Here is a 24,516-nt window from a genome sequence, read left to right as displayed (position 1 = left end):
AAATTCAGACCATCCTGGATTCAAAGTCAGCCTCCATCTATTATCAAACTTGAGCAATTTACATAATGTCGCAACCTCTGTTTACTTAGTCATAATATAATAAAACTAACTGTACTGAAGTAAGTCCCCCCCGTCAGACATATGACAAGTATGAACTGAATAGCTAATATATCCCAGCCACTGTTGGGGGTGAGTATACAGAAAGTACACAACAAACAAACAGACATAAACCCTTGCCCTCGTGAGCTTTCTTTCTACTTGCTGTGAGAATTAAGGATTTAGTACAAATTCTGATGCACATTTAGTTTTCAAACAATGTTGGGTATTATTATTGTTAATTGATGATGGAGAGAAGGAGGAGGATTTCAGACACCAGTGCCTCATTATGGAGTTGATAATGACACTCAACTTCACTAAACTTCTGTATCTGGGGGAATATTTCTGGTCCGTGGCCCCTGACCTGTGTTCTCCATCTTGATCATCTCCCACAGGGGATGATCGGAATCAGAATCTGCAGCTCTTGATTGGGGATCTTTATCACTATGACCCAGTCTTTGCTGGTGCACTTATTCTGTGACTAACTCAATAACAGGTACTTGTTAATTGATTCTTACGAGAGCATTAAATTCCCTTCTATACACGCGGGAAATATTTCTAATCACTTAAAGACCATTTCATAGATGATGTAAATTATACTTTTTAAAGAATAAAATGTCAGTGTTTGACTGAAACTGGTCCAGAATAATTAGGGAAAAAAGTCCTATGTAATGTTAGAAAAGAAATATATGCATAGAGAAACCTGAGGGTGTGATTAGTATGATCAGTTCTCAGGAAGTTCGGGTGTTATGGAGGGGCCCTCAAAGTAGAAGGGTTCAGAAGAGTCTGGAAAAACACTTCCAAAACTGATTAACCAACAATAGGTTTGTGTTTATCTTTTTTTCCTTAACTTCTACAAGTAGCTTCCCCCACAAAAGTCATTTTGGAAACTTATCTTTCAAAGTTCGTAAAGACATCAGTGATTTTAGTTATCTTCACGTAAAGAGGGTAATTTATCATCTAGTCAAGTGTGCATGTGTCTGCCCGGAAAGCTGTGAGCTAACATACATCATACTCAGTAGCTTCAAGGATTTGGTTTGCCTTCTTAGGTGTGTTTGAATATAGAATTCATTTCAATATGACATTTTTTTACCTCTCATCATATTCTTCTTCTAATTAAGTTCTATAAATGTATCCTCTCCCCAGTTTGAGCTGTAATAAATTCCTTTCCTGAATTGGCCTTCTGAAAGTTACAAACCAACATTATGATGAATTACAAAATGAATAATTTCCCTTCTACTATGCTTATTTTGAGCAGCAAAGTGCTAGAGAAAAGGGAAACTGTTTCACTAGAAAGAAGGCCCTGCTCATAGTAGTTACATGCCTGTGAGTTGAATAGTTCCAACACTGACCCCAGCAGATTTCCAAAACTGGATAGGTCTAATGGAAGGACATGATTTTTTCAGCTCAAAATTCTGGGATTTAATGGTATTATTGGAAGGGATCCATAAGGAGAAAAGTTTTGCTCTCATGTATGTAAGTCCTGGAGTTACTCATGTAGGTATGGACCCAGACCATGATTTCTTTGGGAAACTGATTTCCTAAAGTCTTTTTTGCAGAAGACGGGAACAATGCCATTCATAGAATGGACTGTGGGAGAAATGAATGTGTAATTCTTATTTTTTAAGTCATTATTTGTTTCACTTCACTATATAGGCAAGTAAATGCATTATGTCTTTGATTTGAGATGGCTAGGTTGAAGCTGAACAATTTGTTGCTAATATTTAGGCTGGTATTTTAATAGGTGCTTAACATTGGGCACATTCGTTCCCATTACATTGTACATGAAATGCTATATAAATAAGATTAAAGCATTGCCATAGATAAAATATCAGGCATTAACCTTTGAGACTCTTGATTTTAGAATGGATTAGCTTCAATAAATAAATAAACAGCCACAATGATCATAGTCTGCTTCAAATCATACTGCTCAACGTGTTAATCATTAATTTTACATACTTCTTTCTCAATTCCCTCTATGCCTTTGTAGAGTGGGAATTGTCTTTTGCATCCTGAATTCATTACTGTAATTTGTGTACTGTGCGTTGACTGAAGCAAATTTAAGTGACATATTAGTGCAGAATTTGAGCTCCTTTTCTTTGTGTAGATAGTGGACCATGGAGTTAATGTTTCATTTATAGAATTTATTATAGAGCTATGATAATGTGGTTATGATTCATGATCTTTTCCTGGATAATGCCTGATTTAAGGTATACTATAGTCTGAAAAGAAGTTTGCTTTTATATAATAAGCATGGCTACTGGTCCAAATATCCTAACACCAAATTTTCATTGGCATAACTTTTCCTCCCTGAAAGAAAAAAAACAGAATTATTGTTTCAAACCAGAATTAGACATGAGCATTCACCTAAATCAACCATCCCATTTTTCAAATGAGGAATCTGAGATCCAGTGAAGTTAATTAGATTGATGGCATTCAAGAAGCCATGAGCTAGAGCTATAGCCAGGACGTCGAACCTGGCTCTTCTGGCTTCTGAGCCAGCATTCTGAGTAAGCCATCCTGCCTGGCTGAAATGGATAATCCCTGCCATTTCATTTGTTCCCAGTATGAAACCATTCACTGTTACCTCCCCATAACTACCTTTTCTCCTCTTTCCCTGTGTAGCATCGCCACGCACCCCCACAAAGACATCCTCGTCTCCTGTGGGGAGGACCGCGTCTGGAAGGTGGTGGGGCTCCCCAAAGGCAATGTGCTTCTCACAGGATTGGGCCACACTGACTGGCTTTCGGATTGCTGCTTCCACCCCAGGTCAGTACACACAACTCCCAGAGACAGCCTGATCTCTCCAGGAATGCACTTGTTTACACTGTGTCTTCACTCTGCTGGCTTTTATTTATTTATTTTTCTTAAACCACTTTATTGAAGTGTGAATAGGTGTACATATTTAATGTATACAACCTGATAAGTTTGGAGTTAAGTATACATCCTTGAAATCATCACTACAGTCTATACCATAAACATATCTATCATCTCCAAAAGTTTCTTCCCATCCACTTTATTTTATCATCATCATCATCATTATAAAAACACTTAACGTAAGATCTACCTTCTTAGCAATTTTTTAAGTATTCAGTAAGTATCATTTGCTGTAGGCTCTGTGCTGTACAGTAGATCTCTAGGCCTCTCTCGTCTTGTATAAATGAAACTTGAAACTTTGTACTGCCACTTTTCTCTCTGCAACCCCACCTCTTCCACTGAATTTCAAAATGTCTAGATAAATGCTCCTTTGGCTTTCCTTATATTGACTTTAGATTGATTGCTTTTGATATTTAGTACATGTAAAACGTAGTCCACATGCTGATGCGTTTAAAAAGAGTGATAAGCTTCCCAGGACAAGCATTAGAAATGCTCCGTGTACTCGTAAGCTCTGAAAAGGCACATGAATTTCAATAATGCATATCAATGTTTACTTTGCCTCTGTTAATCTTGCATGATTTCCTTTTAGAATTAAGTTTTCTACCAAAAAGGATCAGGAGTCAGTGATCAATTTCTTTAAAACTTTCAATGATACTCAAGACATTAAAGAAAATAAAGCAGAACAGAAAGCATTGAGCCCTGTAATTTTCAGGATTCACTGAATTTTTGTACCAAAAGAACCGGGGCACAGAAGGAAAGACATTGTTAAACACACACATACATTATTCTGGTGGCAGGAAGCTCTGCCCACAGTTGCTTGTGGTCAACTGCTATCCCTAATCCCAACTGTCTTCTCTTATTCAACATTATGCTTAACATTTGTTAAGCATCTGGCTGTATCTGGCTCTTTCTAACAGTCTCTGGTCTAACTACTCTTGGAGATGCATAGTCCTTAGTGCAGCTTCTCAACCATTCCATTGGGAAATTTTGGTCTTAGGAGGACATTATTGATTTATTTATTTTTTGTTTTCACAAGACTTTTTTTCTTAAACCATCTTTGTCTTATCCTTGGTATGAATGTCAATGAAATTAGATTGAAATAAAAATAACTAAATTGTTCAGAAATTTGTGTGTTCATGAGAAGAGTAAACTAATTTTTTAATTTTAATTTTTGAAAATGTTTTTAAAATATAATTTTATCTTTGGTACTAGATGTTTGAATTTAATTTTTGAACATGTAATGTGTTCTGTATCTGGTATGTGGATAAACGAATCTGCACTGCCTCTCATGTCTCAGGAACATAAAGCCCATCTTGCAAGCAGAGACAACACAATTAGAAGTGTAGCCTATCACTTCTGTAGCTGCTGGGCATACTAATCAGATTTCTATAATACCCTGTCACCATGACAACCTGTGACTCTGAAATTTTCTCATTAGTGTTTGACCAGCACATGGTCCTTTTAACAGATCTTCCTGTTTTCCCAGTCAATTACTGAAATTAAAATGAGGTGAAATACATCATTATTCACTCATAGTATGAATTTACATTCAGTACTTTCTTTGGCAGAATTTTAGTAAAATGCAGCCACACTCCTTTTTTTCTAGTGCATGTGGGATAAAAATAATGGGAGAAAATACATTTAGCTATATGTGTTTTAAGTAAGAGATAATGAATAGCAAGTGTTCCATTTGTAGAATTGGTGAAAATAATAAATGATTATTAGAAACAACAACAAAAAAGCTCTTTTTTATTTGGAGTAGAGATCGGTTCTGAAGGAGTTTATATTTCAGGCCTCAGACATTTTATAATGCTTACTGTATGTAAATCAACACTGAAGACCATACATTATGGACTATAATATATATCATATATGCATATGTATACATACATAATATTTATGCCTTAAAAGTTGTTTCTGAAACTTAAATTTGTGCTATTTGATTTTTATTTTTGCTTAGGTAATTTGGTTGGTAAAAATATAATTTATTGTTAAAGATAATATCTTTCCTATTTATATACTCATCTATGATCAAAGAATCAAACATAAAATAAATTTGATTCAAATATGACACTTTGCAGTTGGATCTTTGATTAATAAATGCAGTCATAGTCTTCCTCAGAGCCCATCTTTGTGATTAGCTTGATTCTGCTCCCTTGGATGAGGTCCAGAGTAGACACATTATAATGTGACACCTGCCTAATTCCTCTGCTCTTCACGTAGAAAAATAAACTCTTACATTTTCTTTACTTTATTTTTAATTGCAGTTGTTCCTAGTTGAGTGTTTTCTGTAACTTCCAGTTGTATGTATTCTTGATTACTATGACATTCGAGCCACTGTGTCTCCTGCCACAGTGACATAATTCAGATTTCTTTTGGGGATCAAACCCACTTGATATGACAGTGGTATATACACTGAGTGACCCAAATCAGTCTTAGTCGTCTTATTTCCCTTGTCATAACGGACACCTTCAGTACATAAACGACAAACACAACAGGCATAATAATATTAATATCAGGCAAAAGAGGACTAACAGAAAAAAGTTAAACTGGGAGGGTTAACTAAATATCACTTGAGGATCAGATAATATGATGTTGAAATATATAAAACAAAGCTCGTAAATAAAAGAAGATTCTGACAAAAGTATAGTCATCAAAGACTTCAAAGTATATCAGTTTTTAATATGTCAAGTAAACAAAGTTACAGTGGAAATAGAGAAATTAATTAAACAGCAAGTGTATTTAGTATTATATATTGAACTTTATACTTTATGACGAGAGATTGTAGATTCTTTGAAATCATTCATTGTTAGCTTTTTAAAAATATATAACTCTTAAACCACAAATTTAACATAAATGAATTCTTCAGAATAACAAATATACAAACTAAAGTTTGTGAGCAAGATTCAATAGTAAAAGAAAATAAATCAATAACTGAAATATAATGAAATCTGAATTATTAAAAAGTAAATAAATGAATATTGGGTCAGAGAACTATAAACGGTTATTGCCTAGTTGATAAACAGTCCCAAACACAATACTTATCAAACTTACGAGATGTAACCAGAACTGTGTTCAGAGTAAAATTCATCACTTTGACAGTTTTATTTTTAAATGGAAAAAAAGAAAATAAGTGAATTATGAATTTAAATTAAAAAGTACAACTGGTCAACAAATATAGAAAAGCAAAGAATGGATAAGTGAAAAGTAGAAATGAATGAATTAGAATAAAAAGAGTACATTTATATTAATCCAAAAGTTTGTTTTCAAGAAAAAATAATAAAATAAGGAACTATAATACTGAAATAAGTAGATAACTCAAAAAAAGAAAAAATACATGTAGGAAACAGAAATATTAACCTTAGCAATTTGGAAAGAGTTAAAACCACAAATACAGAGATGAAAAAAAATATATGTTTGGAATTCTTGAAAAAATAATAGATTTCTATGAAAATAAGCATTACCAATATTGAATCAAGATGGAGCAGAAACCCAGAATAGATTAATAACAGTGGAAGAAACTGAGTTCTAGAAGCTCTGCTTTTCATTCCCATCTTCTGAAGTTTTATGACTGAGTTTTAAAAACTTTATTTAAAAGAAACAAGATAAATTAGTTAATTTTTAGGTTCATTGAATTTTCTGAGGACAAGAAAAAAATGAAGTTTTACTACTGGTTTCACAAACATAGCAAAAACATAATTTTAGATTGGGCAAGTGTAGTACCCCCGCCACAACTCTAGGCCCTTTTCACAATTATAGATGCAAAACTTTTAAAGAGAATGCAGAAAATAGGATTCCGTTGCATGTTTAAAAAGAGCGGTATACAATGACCAAGTAAGATTTGTACTTGAAAAGCATGGGATATGTAAGTGATCCAACTATGAGGACATCATATTATAAATTATACTAATAGTTAACATTCAAAGTTACTTTCAAGTTGTTGGGTAAAAATCTAGCATCTATACTTAAGACACAGATGTTTGCAAATATTATTAAGCCCCATGTGTTGGAATTGACAAGGAGAATGGCTTTTGGAACAGCTGGGAACTAAGAAGGTCTGGCAGGTGAGTGTAGAATCTGGATGCCATGGAGTCGGATGGGTCAAACAAGAAATGGGTATTCATGGGTAATAGAGCAAAGTGGGGAACATAAAACCAAACAGGCAAAAATACCTAAAATCCAAATAGAAGCAAGGCCTCTTTGTCTAAGCCTTCGGTAGCTATGCAAGCACTGTTACTTGTCCAGTTGGTATTTATTCTCAATAAAGGTTAGCCACATTTTTTTTTTCCTAATGATAATGGTTATATTTTATTAAAATATTTTCAACACTGAAATTTTATAACATATTTATAAGTTAAAAAATAAAATGTATGTGGAAAACTTTTAACTATAAACACTATACAAATATTATACAGACTCTACAAATTGAAGACAATTTAAAACTCTTACTGCAAAGGCTGTATTCTTTTAAAATAACACTATACACATAACTAAATCATTGTCATCTATTGTTTACAGTACAATTGGTTTTGATTGCATCTAAGTTTTTAAGTTCCTTAGTAGAATTTGTGAATCAAGACACTTTTTTAGGAATGACATGGGTAACTAATCACTGTAGAACCATCTATTATTACATAATTACCACTAGATGGCGATCATACAGTGGTAAGGTAAAGCACCCTTTGCATTTACTGGGTAGACTGATGAACTGGCTGTTGAAAGTGATTCATTGGTTGCTGAAAATGATGAAGGGGTGGAGCAATGCAGAGAATGTGCATTGGTGCTGCCTTTGCACTGTTGAAAGAATGAAATGTACAATGCCAAAAAGCAGGAACCTTAAGCATAATCCTGTGCAAGGTAGACGTCATGCTCTAAACTGCTAAAACATGGAATCAGAGTTTCAGGTTGCCCAAATTAGAATCCTACCTTCACCTTTGCTAGTCCTGTCAGTTTTCTTGTCTGCAAAATGGATGTAATAATGATATCTACTTTGTGGGTTAATTATGAAGGCTAAATTCTATCATATATGAAAAACACAAGTTCTGTTGCCTGGCACCCATATGCTCAAGAAATGTTACCTATTATTATTTTTTATTCATTGATAGGTATGTTGAGAACTTAGATCAGAAATTTTTATAAAACTGGTAGCCTTGAACACAGTGGGTTAGGAAGGAAAGACTATATTGTGATGTCTGGGTTACACCAAGCTAGAATTAGAAGAATGCTCTCAAACCATGAAACATTTGAGGATCATGTCTGAAGGTCTTAGCAAGTTAAAAATAAAATCATTTATAAACTGAAAAACAAATATAATTAATGCAAAAAGATATATGTTACTCATCTGTCCTTAGCCCTTAAAAATGTGTCTCTTTAAAAATTGTACCAAGAAGCTCATCGTATTTTGCTTTTACAGTAGAGAGAAAGAATTCTGCATATTTCCTTTGTTTTAGGTTCTAGAAGGAAAATAATTGGCTAGAAACACCAAAAAAATTACTTTTTGAAATAAAAAGTATTTAAATTGAAAGCATTTAAAAATAAAATATTTTTGTTGTTTTTGAGGAAAGGAAAGCACGTAATGTTTGACCTGCTCTGTCCACAGGCATGTATTATTATTGTTGGCCCATTTAGACTAGCTTTGGGCAATTGAAACAGAGTTGTATATCAATCTCCGGGTTAATATTAATAGATCAATAAAACATACGCTACACTACCTTAATAATACATCATTTGGTCTTTACCTCATAAAGGAGGACTGCTCAATGACAGTAACATGGTTTTGAATGTAAATACAATGTCCAGTTCTCTGGTACTTGAGGTTGCATTTTCTTTGATATGACCACAGCTTATTACGTGAAACAGCATGTATCTTCCCAGATATCTCTATAAAATGAAAGTAGTTGGGATTAGTGGTTTAAACAACTTCACAGTGCTGCATTTTTTTTCCTGATCTCACTGCCTGAAACAGAAACAGAGCTGACAGCATCCTGTTAAACATAACTTCTACCCTTATAAGCTGATTTATGAATTTGTGAGTAAATGGGTCTCTACAAAATCCCTCATATTCTCTGTTTGTGGTACAAGCTACCTGTTCATGTATTTATACAGTGCCTAAAACCATAGTATGAAAGCTCTCTGACAGGTATATCGTTTAGTTATTAAAAAATAGAAGCATGGTTAACCGTTTTATTTTCTATAAACATAAAGCCAAGAGTTCAAATTTCAAAAGATAATGAAGGGATTGACGTACCATTTCCCTAAGATTGTGATGTTCTGAGCTTCAGAGGTAGATACTTTCATAATCTGGAAACCTCAGTAGATTTTTACCAAGATAATTTTGAGATATACCTATTAAATAATAAAATTCCACTTTATATTCTTTGAAGAGGTGTATGTTATGCTTCTTAATATAGTTCTTAATATAGTTTGTCACCTGTATGTGAAGAGGCTAAGCATAACAACATACTTCTTTAAATGTTTTTCTGGTCCAATTCTAAAAGTAATACATGATCACCATAGAGAAAAGTGTTAAGAAAATAAAAATTTCCCATAGTCTCACAACTCAGTGCAAACTTGGAGAGACTGCCCAAGGGCTGTCCTCGGGCAAGTGGCAGAATCTGGTTCTACATATAAGAAGCACCTTCTAAAGTCAGCCTTGTTTCCATGTGTCAGTGCGACAAAGAACCAGGTAGGTCATTTTATTTAATCTCGGAGAGCCTCAGTTGCTCATTTGAAAATGGGGATTACCTACTTATAAGCTTTTCATGAAGAATGCATGAGAAAATCTATCTAAAACATTTAGCAGCCCTGGGCTCAGAGTAAGCATTTGGTAAAAGTAGCACTGTTGGAATTGTTTGGCAGATTCTAGTCGAGATCTGGTTTCCTCTGAAACCAATATCGTCTCCAGGTCTATTGGCCTGTCTCTCTCTTTCTAGCAAGAAAAAAAAGAAAAAAAAATCTGAGGAATACTATAAGCTTATTTAGGGCAGGGTCTATATCTTATTCATCTCTGTATCCTTGGGACATAGCTTATCAATGGAAACATTATAGGGAATCAATAAATATTTAACTAAAATGAACAGAGTAGAAGATAATAGACCAGGAATATGACCACTTTCTCTCATACTCTTGGTAGTATCATGTGATTATACGGATATACGCACAAACATACACATGCATACACACACGCACCACTTGTTACCACTGAGATCACTTTATCATAGGAACTTAAAACCTAATATTAGTCCTTCATTTGACATAAAAACCCTAAAATATAAAATCTTCTCTGAATAATATTGCACTGAGGATAAATTTCAGTCAAAAGTCCAATCATTTGGGGAAGAACTTCAAAAATCTCTCCTTCATAAAAACAGAGAGAACATTGGCAAAAATTGTCACAATCAACTTTTTCAGAACTCTAGAAATTAACCAAGCATGGACCAATTAATGGAGCATTTATTAAAGAAAAATTACTGCACCCGAGTAAGAATGTGACCTTTTTCATGTTTTAACTTGCCCCATCCCCATCCCTTTCTTTCCCCAACTCTGCAGTAGTCTTGGAAACCAACTGCTTCACAACCATGGTAGCAAGTAGCAGAGCAGAACAAGTTTGAAAAGCTCCACAAAGCCCCATTCTCAGAGAAATGTCACTATATGAACTTTCAAGAAACCCCCTGGAAACCCCTATTTGCAGGGCCCTATTTGTTTTTATTTGACCTGAGTCAGGGCTTACTTTGTGTGAATGGACTATTTTCCAGGGCATTTGTAGCAAACAATCAGCAGTACATGTTTAATATTGCAGCTGCCTGAGGTAACAATAACAGTTAAGCAAACAAGAAGTTAAGCAAAATTCTTAAACAGAAAACCTAGATAATTAAATGTCCATAGGGAGCATTGAAACACTATCATGTTCCTAGGAATATCAACAGACACATGCATTTGAAGGGCATGCTCAGGAAAGACTTGAGAAGGGTCTAATCTCTCACAGCTGGCTGAGCTGTGAAGTTCAGCTCAAGCAGGAAGTAAAGGCTAAGTAAGGCAGAGTTGCGAATTTCCGAATTTCTGGAGTGTTGAACATGTGCCCCAACAGAGCCAGTCAACAAACACTGGATGACTCATTCGTTCAAGGCATTTAAACATCACCTGTTTAATCGTTAACGAAACAGGCAGACTTCTCTGACCCCACACAACAAAGAATATAGACTTTATTGAATTACTTCAGGAAAATCACTAAAAACAGCAACAACAAACAGGAGCAACAACAAACCCTGGAGAGGAGGAAATCTCATTTATAGACTTTCCACATTGTACTATTTTAAATGTCAGGTTTTCAAAAATGACAAAAAATTGAAAGCATGAAATAAAGCTGGACAAGATGCTGCAGAATCTGTAAATATGTTAAATAACAAGTTGGAATGAAAATTGCGGAGGGAATTAAGATAATCAGCTGACTTTAAAAAGATTATCCTGGATTATCCAGGAGGGTCCAATGTAATCACAAGCCCCCTTGAAATGTGAAAGAGGAAGGCAGAAGGGTCAGAGAAAGAGCAATGTGATGCCATGTGTTGTGACAAAGAGCTGCTCGCCTGGAGACACCGGAAAGAACCAGCCCTTTTGATATCTTGACTTCAGCCCAGTGACACTTGTTGCAGAATTTTGGCCTCCAGAATTAGAAAATAATAAATTCATCTTATTTTATTTCCACTGTTTGTGGTCGTTCGTTACAGCAGCAAAAAGTAAATACACATATCTTGTACTACTATTGTTAAATTTATTCCTAAGTATTTTAACCTTTTTGATGCTATTGTAAGTGAAAATGTTTTCTTAATTTAATTTTCAGATTGTTCAGTCCTAAGGTACAGAAATACAGTTGATTATTGTATATTGATCTTGTATCAATATACAATCTCATTTATTAATTTTAATATTTTTAGTAGATTTCTTAGAATATTCCCTATATTTTATCTTGGCATGTTATCTCTGAGGATAGTGTTCCTTTTCCAGTATAGATACCGTTTACTTCTTTTTCTTATCTAATTATTCACCTGAAGCCTCTAGAACAATGTTGAATATGCATGGTAAGAGGAGACGTCTTTGTCTTATTTCTGATCTTAGGGGGAAAGTTTTCCATCTTTCATCACTAAGTATGTTAGCTGTGAATTTTTTGTAGATGTATTTGTCAGGTTGAGGAAGTTCCCTTCTATTCCCAATTTGTTGAGTGTGTTTCTCACAGAAGGGTACTGGATTTCATTAAATGCTTTTTCTGCCACTATTGAAATGACTATATAGTTTTTGTCCTTTATTTTATCAATATAGCGTTTTACATTGATTGACTTTTATATGTTGAATCAACTTTCCATTCCTGGAATAAATACTAGTTGGTCATGGTATATAACGCCTTTTTAAAAAATTGGTTTATAACATTATGTAAGCTTCATGTGTACAAATTATATTTTGACTTCTGTATACTCTACAGTGTGCTCACCATCAAAAGTTGTTTTCGTCCGTCAACAGTTGACCCCTTTACCTATCTCGCCCTTCCTTCACTTCTCTTCCCCTCTGGTAACACTACTCTGTTTTGTATCTATATGTTTGTTTTTGTTTAGTTTGTTTATTTATTTAATATGCCACATACAAGTAAAATGATATTGTATTTCTCTGACTTATTTCACTTAGCATAATACCCTCAAGGTCCATCCATGTTGCCTCAAATGGCAAGATTTCACATTTTTATGGCTGAGAAGAGTTCCATTGTATGTATATACCACATCTTCTTACCCATTCATCCCATCAGTGGACGCTTAGGTTGTTTCCATACCTTGGCTATTATAAATAATGCTGCAATGAAAATAGGGGTGGATATATCTTTTTGAGTTAATGTTTTCATATTCTTCAGATATATACTCAAAAGTGGAATAGCTGGATCGGATCGTATGGTAGTTCTACTCTTAATTTTTTGAGGAATCCTCATACTGTTTTCCATAGTGGCTGCACAAATTTACATTCCCTCTGACAGTGTTTCCTTTTTCTCCAGAGGTTTCCTTTTTCTCCATATCATCTCCAACAGTTGTTATTTCTTGGCTTTTTGGAAACCCTTTTAATATGTTTCTGGATTCAGCTTGCTAGTTTTTGTTGAGGATGTTTGCATGTATATTCACAAGAGATATAGATTATAGTTTTCTTGTGATGTCTTTGTCTGGTTTGGGAATTACTGCAATACTGGCTTCACTGAATGAGCTGGGAAGTTTCCCTCCTCTTATATTTTTTGGAAGAATTTATAAAGGATTAGTGTTAGTTCTTTAAATATTTGGCAAAATTCATCAGTGAAGCCATCTGGTTCTAGCGTTTTGTTTGTGGAATAATTTTTGTTACTAATTCAATTAGAGGATTTTTTTTTTCATTTCACCTAGATTATCTAATTTGTTGCCATATTGTTGCCATATTTATTGCAGTGTTGTTCATAGCTTCCTGTATCATCATTTTTAATTCTGTAAATTTGGTAGTGATGTCCCGTTCTTCTTTTTTTTTTTTTTTTTTTATTGAAGTATAGTTGATTTACTGGTATGTTGTGTTCGTTTCTGGAATACAACAAAATGATTATACACATGTTCTTTTTCATATTCTTTTCCATTATGCTTTATTACAGGATATTGAATATAGTTCCCTATGCTATACAGCAGGACCTTGTTGTTTATTTTCTATATAGTAATTTGTATCTGCTAATCCCAAACTCCTAATTTATCCCTCCCCTACCCCCTTCCCCTTTGGTAACGTTTGTTTTCTAGGTCTGTGAATCTGTTTCTTTTTTGTAAATAAGTTCATTTGTAATATATTTTAGATTCCACATAAAAATGATATCATATGGTATTTGTATTTCTCTTCTGACTCACTTCACTTATATGATAATCTCTAAGTCATCCATGTTGCTGCAAATGGCATTATTTCATTCTTTTTTAGGGCTGTGTAATATTCCATTATATAGATATCACATCATCTTTATCCATTCACCTGCTGATGGACATTTCGGTTGCCTCCATGTCTTGGCTATTATAAATAGTGCTGCTGTGAACATTGGCGTACATGTATCTTTACAAATTAGAGTTTTCTCTGGATATATGTCCGGAAGTGGGATTGTTGGATCCTATCACAACTCTATTTTTAGTTTTTTAAGGAACCTCCATACGGTTTTCCATAGTGGCTGCACCAATTTACATTCCCACCGATAGTGTAGGAGGGCTCCCTTTTCTCCACACCCTATCCATAATTTGTTGTTTGTAGACTTTTTAATGATGGCCATTCTGACTGCTGTTAGGTGATACCTCATTGTAGTCTTTTTTTTTTTTTTTAATTTACTTTTTATTTTTGGCTGCGTTGGGTCTTCGTTGCTGTGCACGGGCTTTCTCTACTTGCGGTGAGCGGGGGCTACTCTTCATTGCGGTGTGCGGGCTTCTCATTGTGGTGGCTTCTCTTGTTGCAGAGCACGGGCTCTAGGCACGCAGGCTTCAGTAGTTGTGGCACACGGGCTCAGTAGTTGTGGCTTGCCAGCTCTAGAGTGCAGGCTCGGTAGTTGTGGCGCATGGACTTAGTTGCTCTGCGGCATGTGGGATCCTCCTGGACCAGGGCTCGAACCCGTGTCCCCTGCATTGGCAGGCGGATTCTTAACCACTGTGCCACCAGGAAAGTCCCCTGATTGTACTCTTGATCTACATTTCTCTAATAATTAGTGATGTTGAGCATCTTTTCATGTGCCTGTTGGCCATCTGTAAATCTTCTTTGGAGAAATATCTATTTAGGTCTTCTGCCCATTTTTTATTGTGTTGTTTGTTTTTTTGTTATTGAGTTGTATGAACTCTTTGTATATTTTGGAAATTAAGCTCTTGTTGGTCACATTGTTTGCAAATATTTTCTCCCATTCCATAGGTTGCCTTTTCATTTTATGGTTTCCTTTGATGTGCAAAAGCTTGTAAGTTTGACTAGGTTCCATTTGTTTATTTTTGCTTTTATTTCTATTGCCTTGGGAAACTGACCTAAGAAAACATTGCTATGATTTATGTCACAGAATGTTTTGCCAATGTTCTCTTATAGGAGTTTTATGGTGCCATGTCTTATATTTAACTCTTTAAGCCATTTTGAGTTTATATTTGTGTATGGTGTGAGGGAGTGTGTAGCTTCATTGATTTACATGCAGCTGTCCAACTTTCTCAACATCACCTGCTGAAGAGACAGTGTTTTCTCCACTGTGTATTCTGGCCTCCTTTGTCAAAGATTAATTGACCATAGGTGTGTGGGTTTATTTCTGGGCTCTCTATTGTGTTCCATTAAACCATGTGACTGTTCTTGTGCCAATACCATGCTGTTTGATTACTATAGCTTTGTAATATTGTCTGAATTCTAGGAGGGTTATGCTGCTAGCTTTGTTCTTTTTCCTAAGGATTTCTTTGGCAATTCTGGGTGTTTTGTGGTTCCATATAAATTTTAGGATTATTTGTTCTAGTTCTGTGAGAAATGTCATGGGAAATTTGATAGGGATTGCATTAAATCTGTAGATTAATTTGGGTACTATGGCCATTTTAACAATATTAATTCTTCCAATCCAGAAGCATGGAATATGTTTCCATTTCTTAGAATCATCTTTAATTTATCAATGTTTTATAGTTCTCAGCATATAAGTCTTTCACCTCCTTGTTCAGGTTTATTCCTAAGTATTTTGTTTTTTGGATGCAATTTTAAAAGGGATTTTTTTTTCACTTTACATTTCTGATATTTCATTATTTATGTAAAGAAATACAACCAATTTCTGTATGTTAATCTTGTATCCTGCTACTTTGCTGGATTCGTTTATCAGTTCTAGTAGTTTTTGTGTGGAGTCTTTAGGGTTTTCTTTATATAGTATCATGTCATCTGCATATAATGACAATTTTTCCCATTTCCTTCCAATTTGAATACCTTTTATTTCTCTTCTTGTCTGATTGTTATGGCTAGGACTTCCAATACTGTGTTGAATAGAAGTGGTGAGAGTGGGCATCCTTGTCTTGTTCCAGATTATAGTGGGAAGGACTTCAGCTTTCTACCATTGAGTATTATGTTGGCTGTGTGTTTGTCATACATAGCTTTTATTATGTTGAGATATGTTTTTTCTATACCCATTTGGGTAAGAGTTTTTAATCATGAATGGGTGTTGAATTTTATCAAATGCTTTTTCTGCATATATTGAGACGATCTTATGTTTTTTGTCTTTTCTTTTGTTGATCAGTGTATCACATTGATTAATTTGTGTATTTTGAACCATCCTTGCGACCCTAGGGTGAATCCAACTTGATCGTGGTGTATGATCTTTATTTATGTATTGTTGGATTGGTTGGCTAGAAATTTTTTGCATCTATATTCATCAAAGATATTGACCTATAATTTTCTTTTCTGGTAGTGTCTTTGTCTGGTTATGGTATTAAGATGATGGCTTCATAGAATGATTTGAGGAGTGTTGCCTCCTCTTCAAACATTTGGAAGAGTTTGAGAAAAATCAGTTTAAGTTCTTCTTTGTATGTTTGGTAGAATTCCCCAGTAGAGCCATCTGGTCCTGAACTTTTGTTTGCAGGAAGTCTTTTTTTGTTTTTTGTTTTGTTTGTTTGTTTAATTACAGATTCTATTTCACTTCTAGTGATCAGTCTGTTCAAATTATCTATTTTTCTTGATTCAGTTTTGGTGGGCTGTATGTTTCTGAAACTTGTCCATTTCCTCTAGGTTGTCCAATTTGTTGGCATATAATGGTTCATAGTATTCTATTATGTTTTTTTGTATTTCTGCAGTATCCATTGTTATTTCTCCTCTTTCATTTATTATACTGTTTACTTGGGTCCTCTCTCTCTTTTCTTCTTGGTGAGCCTAGCCAGAGGTTTGTCTACTTTGTTTACCCTTTCAATGAACCAGCTCTTGGTTTTATTGATTTTTCTATTTTTTAAATCTCTATTTTATTTATTTCCTCTTTGATCTTTATTATTTCCTTCCTTCAGCTGACTTTAGGTTTTGTTTGTTCTTCTTTTTCTAATTCTTTTAGGTGGTAGGTTAGGTTGTTTGAGATTTTTCTTGTTTTTTGAGGATGGCCAGTATCTCTATGAACTTACCTCTAAGGCCTGCTTTTGCTTCATGCTGTAGATTTTATATGGTTGTGTTTTCATTGTCATTTGTCTCAAAGTATTTCTTAATTTCCTCTTTGATTTTATCATTGACTCATTGGTTTTTTAGTAACATATTGTTTAATCTCCATGGAATCTTTTTTTTCTTGTTTCTCTTTCCATAGTTGATTTCTAGTTTCATGGTGTTGTGGTCAGAAAAGATAACTGAAATAATTTCTATCCTCTTAAATCTGTCAAGGCTTGTTTTGTGTTCTAGTATGCAATCTATCTTAGAGAATATTCCATGTGCACTTGAAAAGAATATGTATTCTGGTCTTGGGGGTTGTAATGTCCTGAAAATATCAATTAAATATAACTGTTATATTTAGTATCTCTGTTGCCTTATTGATTTTTTGTCTGGAAGATCTGTTCATTGATGTCAGTGACATATTGAAGTCTCCGACTATTATCGTATTCCCACCAATTTCTCCCTTTATGTCTGTTAATATTTGCTTCTTTTTTGTTTGTTTTTTTTCTGTTTTTTTTTTTTTTTTTTTTGTATTTAGGTGCCCCTATATTGGATTCATACATGTTAATGAGCGTAATATCCTCTTCTTGTATTGATCCTTTTATCATTATATAGTATCCTTATTTATCTTTCTTTATGGCCTGTGTTTTAAAGTCTATTTTGTCTCATATGAGTATTGCTACCCCCACTTTCTTGTCATTTCTGTTTGCATGAAATATTTTTTTCCAACCCTCACTTTCAATGAATGTGTGTCCTTTGCCCTAAAGTGAGTCTCATATAGGCAGCACATTGTAAGCTCTTGTTTTATTATCCATTCTACCACTCTATGTCTTTTGATTGGAGCATTTAGTACATGGACATTTATAGTAATTATTGATAGATATGTATTTATTGCCATTTTAATCCTTGTTTTCCAGTTGATTTTGTATTTCTTCTTCCTTTTACTTTTTGTTTTTCCTTTCGTGTTTTGATGGTTTTCTTCTTTATTACACTTGAGTTGTTTTTTTTTTTTAATCTATTGTATGCTTTTTATATGTGGTTACCCTGTTTTTCAAGTATGTTAAGCCATTACTATATCTACTTGCTTTAGACTGGTAGTCATATAGACTCAAACACATTCTAAAAAAAAATCTACATTTTCTTCCTCCTCTCCCCCACATTTTATCATTTTGATGTCTTGTTTTACATCTTCATGTTTATCCTTTTGCTGTTCATTGTAGTTATCATAGCTTTCACAATTTTTTTTTTTTTTTTGCAAATCTGTGTACTGGCTTGTTTAAGTGATTTACTTTTCAATTTTGGATTTTTCTTTCCTATAGATTCTTGCTTCTTTTCTATTTAGATAAGACCTTTCAATATTTCTTTTAGGATCTGTTTAGTATTGCTGTATTCTTTTAGTTTTTGCTTGTATGAGAAATTATTTCTCCCTCCTTCTGTTCTAAGTGATAATCTTGCTGGGTAGAGTATCCTGGGTTGCAAGTTTTTCCCTTTTGGGACTTTGAATATATCTTGCCACTCCCTTCTGGCCAGAAACATTTCTGTAGGGAAATCAGCTGATAGCCTTATGGGGATTCCCTTGTAATTCAATCTTTGTTTTTCTCTTGCTGCCTCTGGAATCCTCTCTTCATCTTTTAATTTCACCATGTTAATTATAATGTCTTGGTGTAGGTCTGTTTTGGTTCATCTTTTTTTGGAACCCTCTCTGCTTCCTGTACCTGGATATCTGTTTCCTTTAGGTTTGGGAAGTTTTCAGCCATAATTTCTTCAAACACATTTTTGATCCCCTTTTCTCTTTCTTCTCCTTCTGGGGTCCCTATTATGTGTGGATTGGCACACTTTATATTATTCCATAGGTCTCATATATTGCTTTCATTTTTTTTTCATTTTTCTTTCTGTCTGCTGTTCTTATTGGGTGATTTCCATTATTCTATCTTCAAGATCACTTATTTGTTCTTCTGCATTATTCAGTTTTCTGTTTATTGCCTTTAGCTCAGCTTTTGTTCCAGCAAATGAGTTTTCTAAATTTGATTGGCTCCTCTTTATAGTTTCTAGTTCCTTTTTACAGTAATCTACATTTCTATCGATAGCCTTTCTTAATTCCTGCAGTATTTTTATTACCTCTTTGTTGACCTTGGGGCCCTAGTAAACTGGAGAGGTCTGTTTCATTGTTCTTTTAGGGGAATTCTCTTGATCTTTTAATTGGGAGTTTCCCCTGCTTCTTCATTTTACTTATATTTCTCTGACTCTATGAGTTGAGAATAAGGTTATCTACTGTTGCCTTGAAGGGGTATTTTTATGTGGGAGTGTCCCTATGTAGCATGCATAAGTCTAACATTTTTAGTGTGAGGGCTGTTTTTAGTATGGATGCCTGCCATGTCTTTCCTCAATGTGTGCTGGCCTTTATCCCCCTGATCAGGGGGTGTGATTGGTATTGTGATAACCAGAACCTGAACTGGATGTTGAACTGGGCCTCCTCTTTGCTCTGTGGTTGTCACAGCCCTGTTGCGGGCAGGATCTGTTCCCAGTTGTTGGAGTAGAATCCCCCACATCTGTTTCTGAGCTGTGGTGTGAGGTGGGCAGGACTGGAGCATTTCTGCTGAGAGAGCCACTGAGTATTCCTCTGCAGGAGCTGTTCACCTGGAATTCTGTGGTGTCGCCTGCCACCTGTTATGCATGCTCACAAAGTACACTTTTGTTGGCACTGCCCTTGGCCTGCCTCAACCGTGAGACAGGCAATCGGCCTGAGTGTCCCTAAGGTGCTGTGCTGACAAAGCCCCCAGTGCAGATCCATTGGCACATTGGCTGAAGTCAGGCACCAGGACAGCTGTAGTCACGCATTTGGACCCATCTTGGGAGCTACAGAATCAGCTGATACACTGGCTCTGCCTCACTGTGCCCCAGCTGGCAAAGCCCACAGCTGCTAGCACCAGACCTGCCCCAGTCAGGGCAGTACTCTGCTCGGATATGCTGCAGGCACTGAGATTTCAAAGCTGCTAGCAGTGGCATAAATCCTTGGATCACATAGACGCCCGGACAGTGCTCAGATTTCAGCCCCTGCTCCATGTGTGGGCCACCAGCTGGCACTTGCGCACTCCCAGAGCTCGTAGAGGTGGAGCTGCCTCCACTGTGAGCATGCCAAGAGTAAGGCTGCTTTGGCAGGGCCCCTCCCTTTGTCACGTGGTAACAGTGGGTCTTCTGTGGTGCACTCAGGCTCTGTCCTTTGTACACCCCTGTTGTGGTTTGGGCCATACTCCGGCAACTTCAGGCTGTCTCCACACAGCCAACCCCAGTCCCCTTCTCAGGTCTGTCAGCTGAAGCCCGACTTTCAGCCTCTAGTCCCCACGTGCACCGGAAGATGCAGTTCTTGGGCTCGCCAGTGCAGGGAGGTGGCCAGGACCATCTGTGCTGGTGTCTCTTGGTACTGCCTGCCTCAGTCTGGCTGCTGTACTCGCTGATCTCCCAGCCAGTGAAGGGGCTTCCCAGGGTGAGGAAACCTTTCCTCTTTCACAACTCCCTCCCAGGGGCACAGGACCAGTCCCAATTCCTTTTTTTGTTTTTTCATCCTACTGAGTTATGTGGTAATCTTTCTTACAACTTTAGTTGTATGAGATCTTCTGCCTGCGTTCAGTAGGTATTCTGTGAGAATTGTTCCACATGTAGATGTTTTTTTCATGTATTCGTAGGAGGAGGTGGGCTCCATTTCCTTCTATTCTGCCATGTTGATCCCTTTTTCATTTTTGATTTTAATAATTTGGGTCTTCTCTCCTTTTCTTTTGATTTATTGATTTATTGATTGATTCCCCTCTGTTCTCTAAGGTGGTTTTAGTGGGGTTTTCCAGGCTCTTTTCTTTTTGAGTACTTCTTAATGCTGCTGTTTTTTGTTTTTTGTTTTCTTTTGGCTGCCTAGCCTCTTCATTGTTGCACATGAGCTTTTTCTTGTTGTGGCGAGCGGGGGCTACTCTTTGTTGCAAGGTATGGGCTTCTCATTGAGGTGGCTTCTTTTGTTGTGGAGCACGGGCTCTAGGCACACGGGCTTCAGTAGTTGCAGCTCACGGACCCCAGAGTGTGCGGGCTTCGGTAGTTGTAGTGCGTGGGCACAGTAGTTGCGGTGTGTGGGCTCTAGGTTGTGCAGGCTCCAGTAGTTGTGGCATGTGAGCTCAGTAGTTGTGGCTCGAGGGCTCTAGCGCACAGGCTCAGTACTTGTGGCACACGAACTTAATTGCTCCATGGCATGTGGGATCTTCCCGGACCAGGGATCGAACCCACATCCCCTGCATTGGCAGGCGAATTCTTAACCACTGCGCCACCAGGGAAGTCCCTTCTCTCCTTTTCTATTGATCAGTTAGGCCAAAATTTGTCAATTTTATTGTTCTTTTCAAAGAACCAAATTTTATTATTGATTTTCTGTATATTTTTAAAAATCCTCTATTTCATTTATTTCCACTATAATATATATTATTTTATTCCTTCTGCTTGCTTTGGATTTAGTTTTCTCTTTTTCTCCTTTCTTAATGTGAAAGGTTAGGTTATCATTGTGATCTTTACTATTTTTAATGTACCATTTACAGCTATGAATTTCCTTCTAAGCAATGCTATAGAAACATTCCATAAGTTTTGGAATGCTGTATTTTTGTTCCCAAAACAAAATAAAACAATTTTTTCTTTCCATTAAATACAACATGAACTGTAGGTTGAATTAAACGTCTTTTTTATTGTTTACCTTTGTTATCAAGGTTTATTTTAATATTTAATATTTAATATTATTTAATATTAGATATTAGATCTTAAGCAACTCTGGTTAGTTGGTGATATCATTTACTGCTGGTATTGTTGCAGCAATATGTTCAGTACATTCTTGAGTTTGTTTTTTGATTCACCTTTTAGTAATTATAGGATTCCCTTCAAGCATGGATCCATAGGATTTCTTAATTTACTGATTCTTGATAAACACATTTTCTTATTTTAAATAAAAAATGTTGAATCTAATCTTTGTATCTAATTCAAGGCATTAAATCTTTTATTGAGGTATGGTTGAATTACAGTATTATGTAAATTTCAGGTGTACAGCATAGTGATTCACAATTTTTAAAGATTATACTCCATTTATAGTTATAATAAAATATTGGCTGTATTCCCCATGCTGTATAACATATCCTTGTAGCTTATGTATTTTATACATAGTAGTTTGTAACTCTGAATCCTCCCTCCTATCTTGCCCCTCCCCCCTCCCTCTCCTCACTGGTAATGACTAGTTTGTTTTCTGTATCTGTGGGTCTTTCTTTTTTGTTATATTCACTAGTTTGTTTTATTTTTTAGATTCCATATATAAATTATAGCATATAGTATTTGGTTTTCTCTGTCTGACTTATTTCACTAAGCGTAATACCCTCCAAGTCCCTCCGTGTTGTTGCACATGGCAAAATTTCATTCTTTTTTATGGCTGAGCAGTATTCCATTGAACATATATACCACATCTTGTTTATCCATTCATCTCTTGATGGACACTTAGGTTGTTTACATGTCTTGGCTATGGTACACTTATAATAGTCATTTTTATTCACATTATTTTAATAATTAATTTTTCTGATTTATCGTTTTTTGTTTTTTTTTTTTAAATTTATTTATGACTGTGTTGGGTCTTCGTTTCTGTGCGAGGGCTTTCTCTAGTTGTGGCAAGTGGGGACCACTCTTCATCGCGGCGCGCGGGCCTCTCACCATCGCGGCCTCTCTTGTTGTGGAGCACAGGCTCCAGACGCGCAGGCTCAGTAATTGTGGCTCACGGGCCCAGTTGCTCCGTGGCATGTGGGATCTTCCCAGACCAGGGCTCGAACCCGTGTCCCCTGCATTGGCAGGCAGATTCTCAACCACTGCGCCACCAGGGAAGCCCTGATTTATCTTTTTTGTTTTCTCTTTCTGACCCTGCTCTTAAACATATATTTGATTTCCCAGACCTATCATCTATATGTGTGTGTGCGCACGCACACATACGTGTGTGAGCGTGCGGGAGGTTTTCAATGATATTTAATAGATATTATGAACTATTTAACTAGGTCTGATAATAGTCTGGATTTTATTTTGGCATCTCAAACTACTGAAGTATTAGTTATTCTTTAAAGATTAATAGGACATATTGTCGAATATACATATGATAAACATATGCCAGTTATGTGATCTGTGTAACCTAGCTAAGAAATTAAACAATCTGACTTTTATGCCCTTGTGTTTTTTTTAATTTAAAAAATTGAAGTATAGTTGACATACAGTATTGTATTAGTTTCAGGCGTACAAGGTAGTAATTCAACATTTATATACTTTACAAATTGATTATCACGTTGTCTAGTGACTGTCACCATACAAAATTATTACAGTAGTATTGCCAAGTCTGTCATCTGTTTTTATCATCTTCATCTAATTCATCTCTTTACCCTCCTCTAAGTTAGGTGCAAAGTTAAAAATTATGATTTTTTACTTTACTAATTAACATTTATAAAATAACTTATTTATGTTTGTAGCTCCCTTGCAGATTTTAATTAGATAATTATGTTTTCCTTTGCTCCATGGAAGAGCCATGTAGTTATAGTTCTTTTAATGTCTGTAAACAATTAGGCACTGCACACGTAACCCCATTTAGGGTTGTTCTGTGTATCCCCCTGAGGAGCTAGGAAGTAGCTTCTGCTTTCTTTCTCCAGGTCTCTGATTCACATCCATGCCTGCCACCTGCCACCTGCCACAGCCAGTGTTAGGGCACACCCTTGAAGAGCTTTAATTCGACTCATATTTTAATAGCTTGTTTCATTTGCATAGAGCTGTCATTGTACGAAATCCTGTTGTTTTTACCAGACACCAAGATTTGATTCCAATCTGACTTGTTGCATGGCAGGAAAATATTCAGTTTTCACGTAAATAATATATTTAGGTCATGGATTCATACTCAACAGGCTTGACAGAATATGGTAGTTCACATCCACATTTTTTTTCCAACTTGGGGTATAAGAGTGAGATCACTTGGAAGGGACATTCTTGGTACAGCCACTCCAATCTCCCTTGGGTCTTCAGCTAGCTGCTGATGCAGGTTCAGGAAACTGTGACACTCGCCTTACCTGACCAACCTAAGAAGCTGTCAGTGGCCTTACTGTTGTAAAGCACTTCTGGATGAGTGAGCCATAAGTGGTACATATCCAATTAGCAGAAAACATTTGATCACATGGGACTGATACATTAAACTTAAAATCCACATTCTATATATATAAAAATTATTTATAGTTTTGAATTCCTTTCCTGAGTGGGGTTTATCATTCTGTATCCCATTTTTACAAATACCCCTATGTCTGGGTTGCATTACATGATCCTCATTTCAGATATTTCCTACTGTACCACTGCTTTCTCTGACTTCATAGATGCTAAGTT

General features: G+C 35.8%; 1 protein-coding gene across 1 annotated transcript in view; it reads left to right on the top strand.

Annotated features, from left to right (window-relative positions):
* SPAG16 (sperm associated antigen 16) overlaps positions 1–24,516 on the top strand; it is an 894,878-nt gene that overhangs the window by 414,559 nt on the left and 455,803 nt on the right. Inside the window, exon 11 of the mRNA XM_068543791.1 lies at positions 2,722–2,865. Coding sequence (XP_068399892.1) covers positions 2,722–2,865 — 144 coding nt within the window. The remainder of the gene's footprint in view (positions 1–2,721; positions 2,866–24,516) is intronic.

This window comes from Eschrichtius robustus, chromosome 5 (genome assembly GCF_028021215.1).
Source record: "Eschrichtius robustus isolate mEscRob2 chromosome 5, mEscRob2.pri, whole genome shotgun sequence".
Classification (NCBI taxonomy): domain Eukaryota; kingdom Metazoa; phylum Chordata; class Mammalia; order Artiodactyla; family Eschrichtiidae; genus Eschrichtius; species Eschrichtius robustus.
Note: the sequence above shows the minus strand (reverse complement) of the source record. Positions and strands in the feature narration are given on the sequence as shown.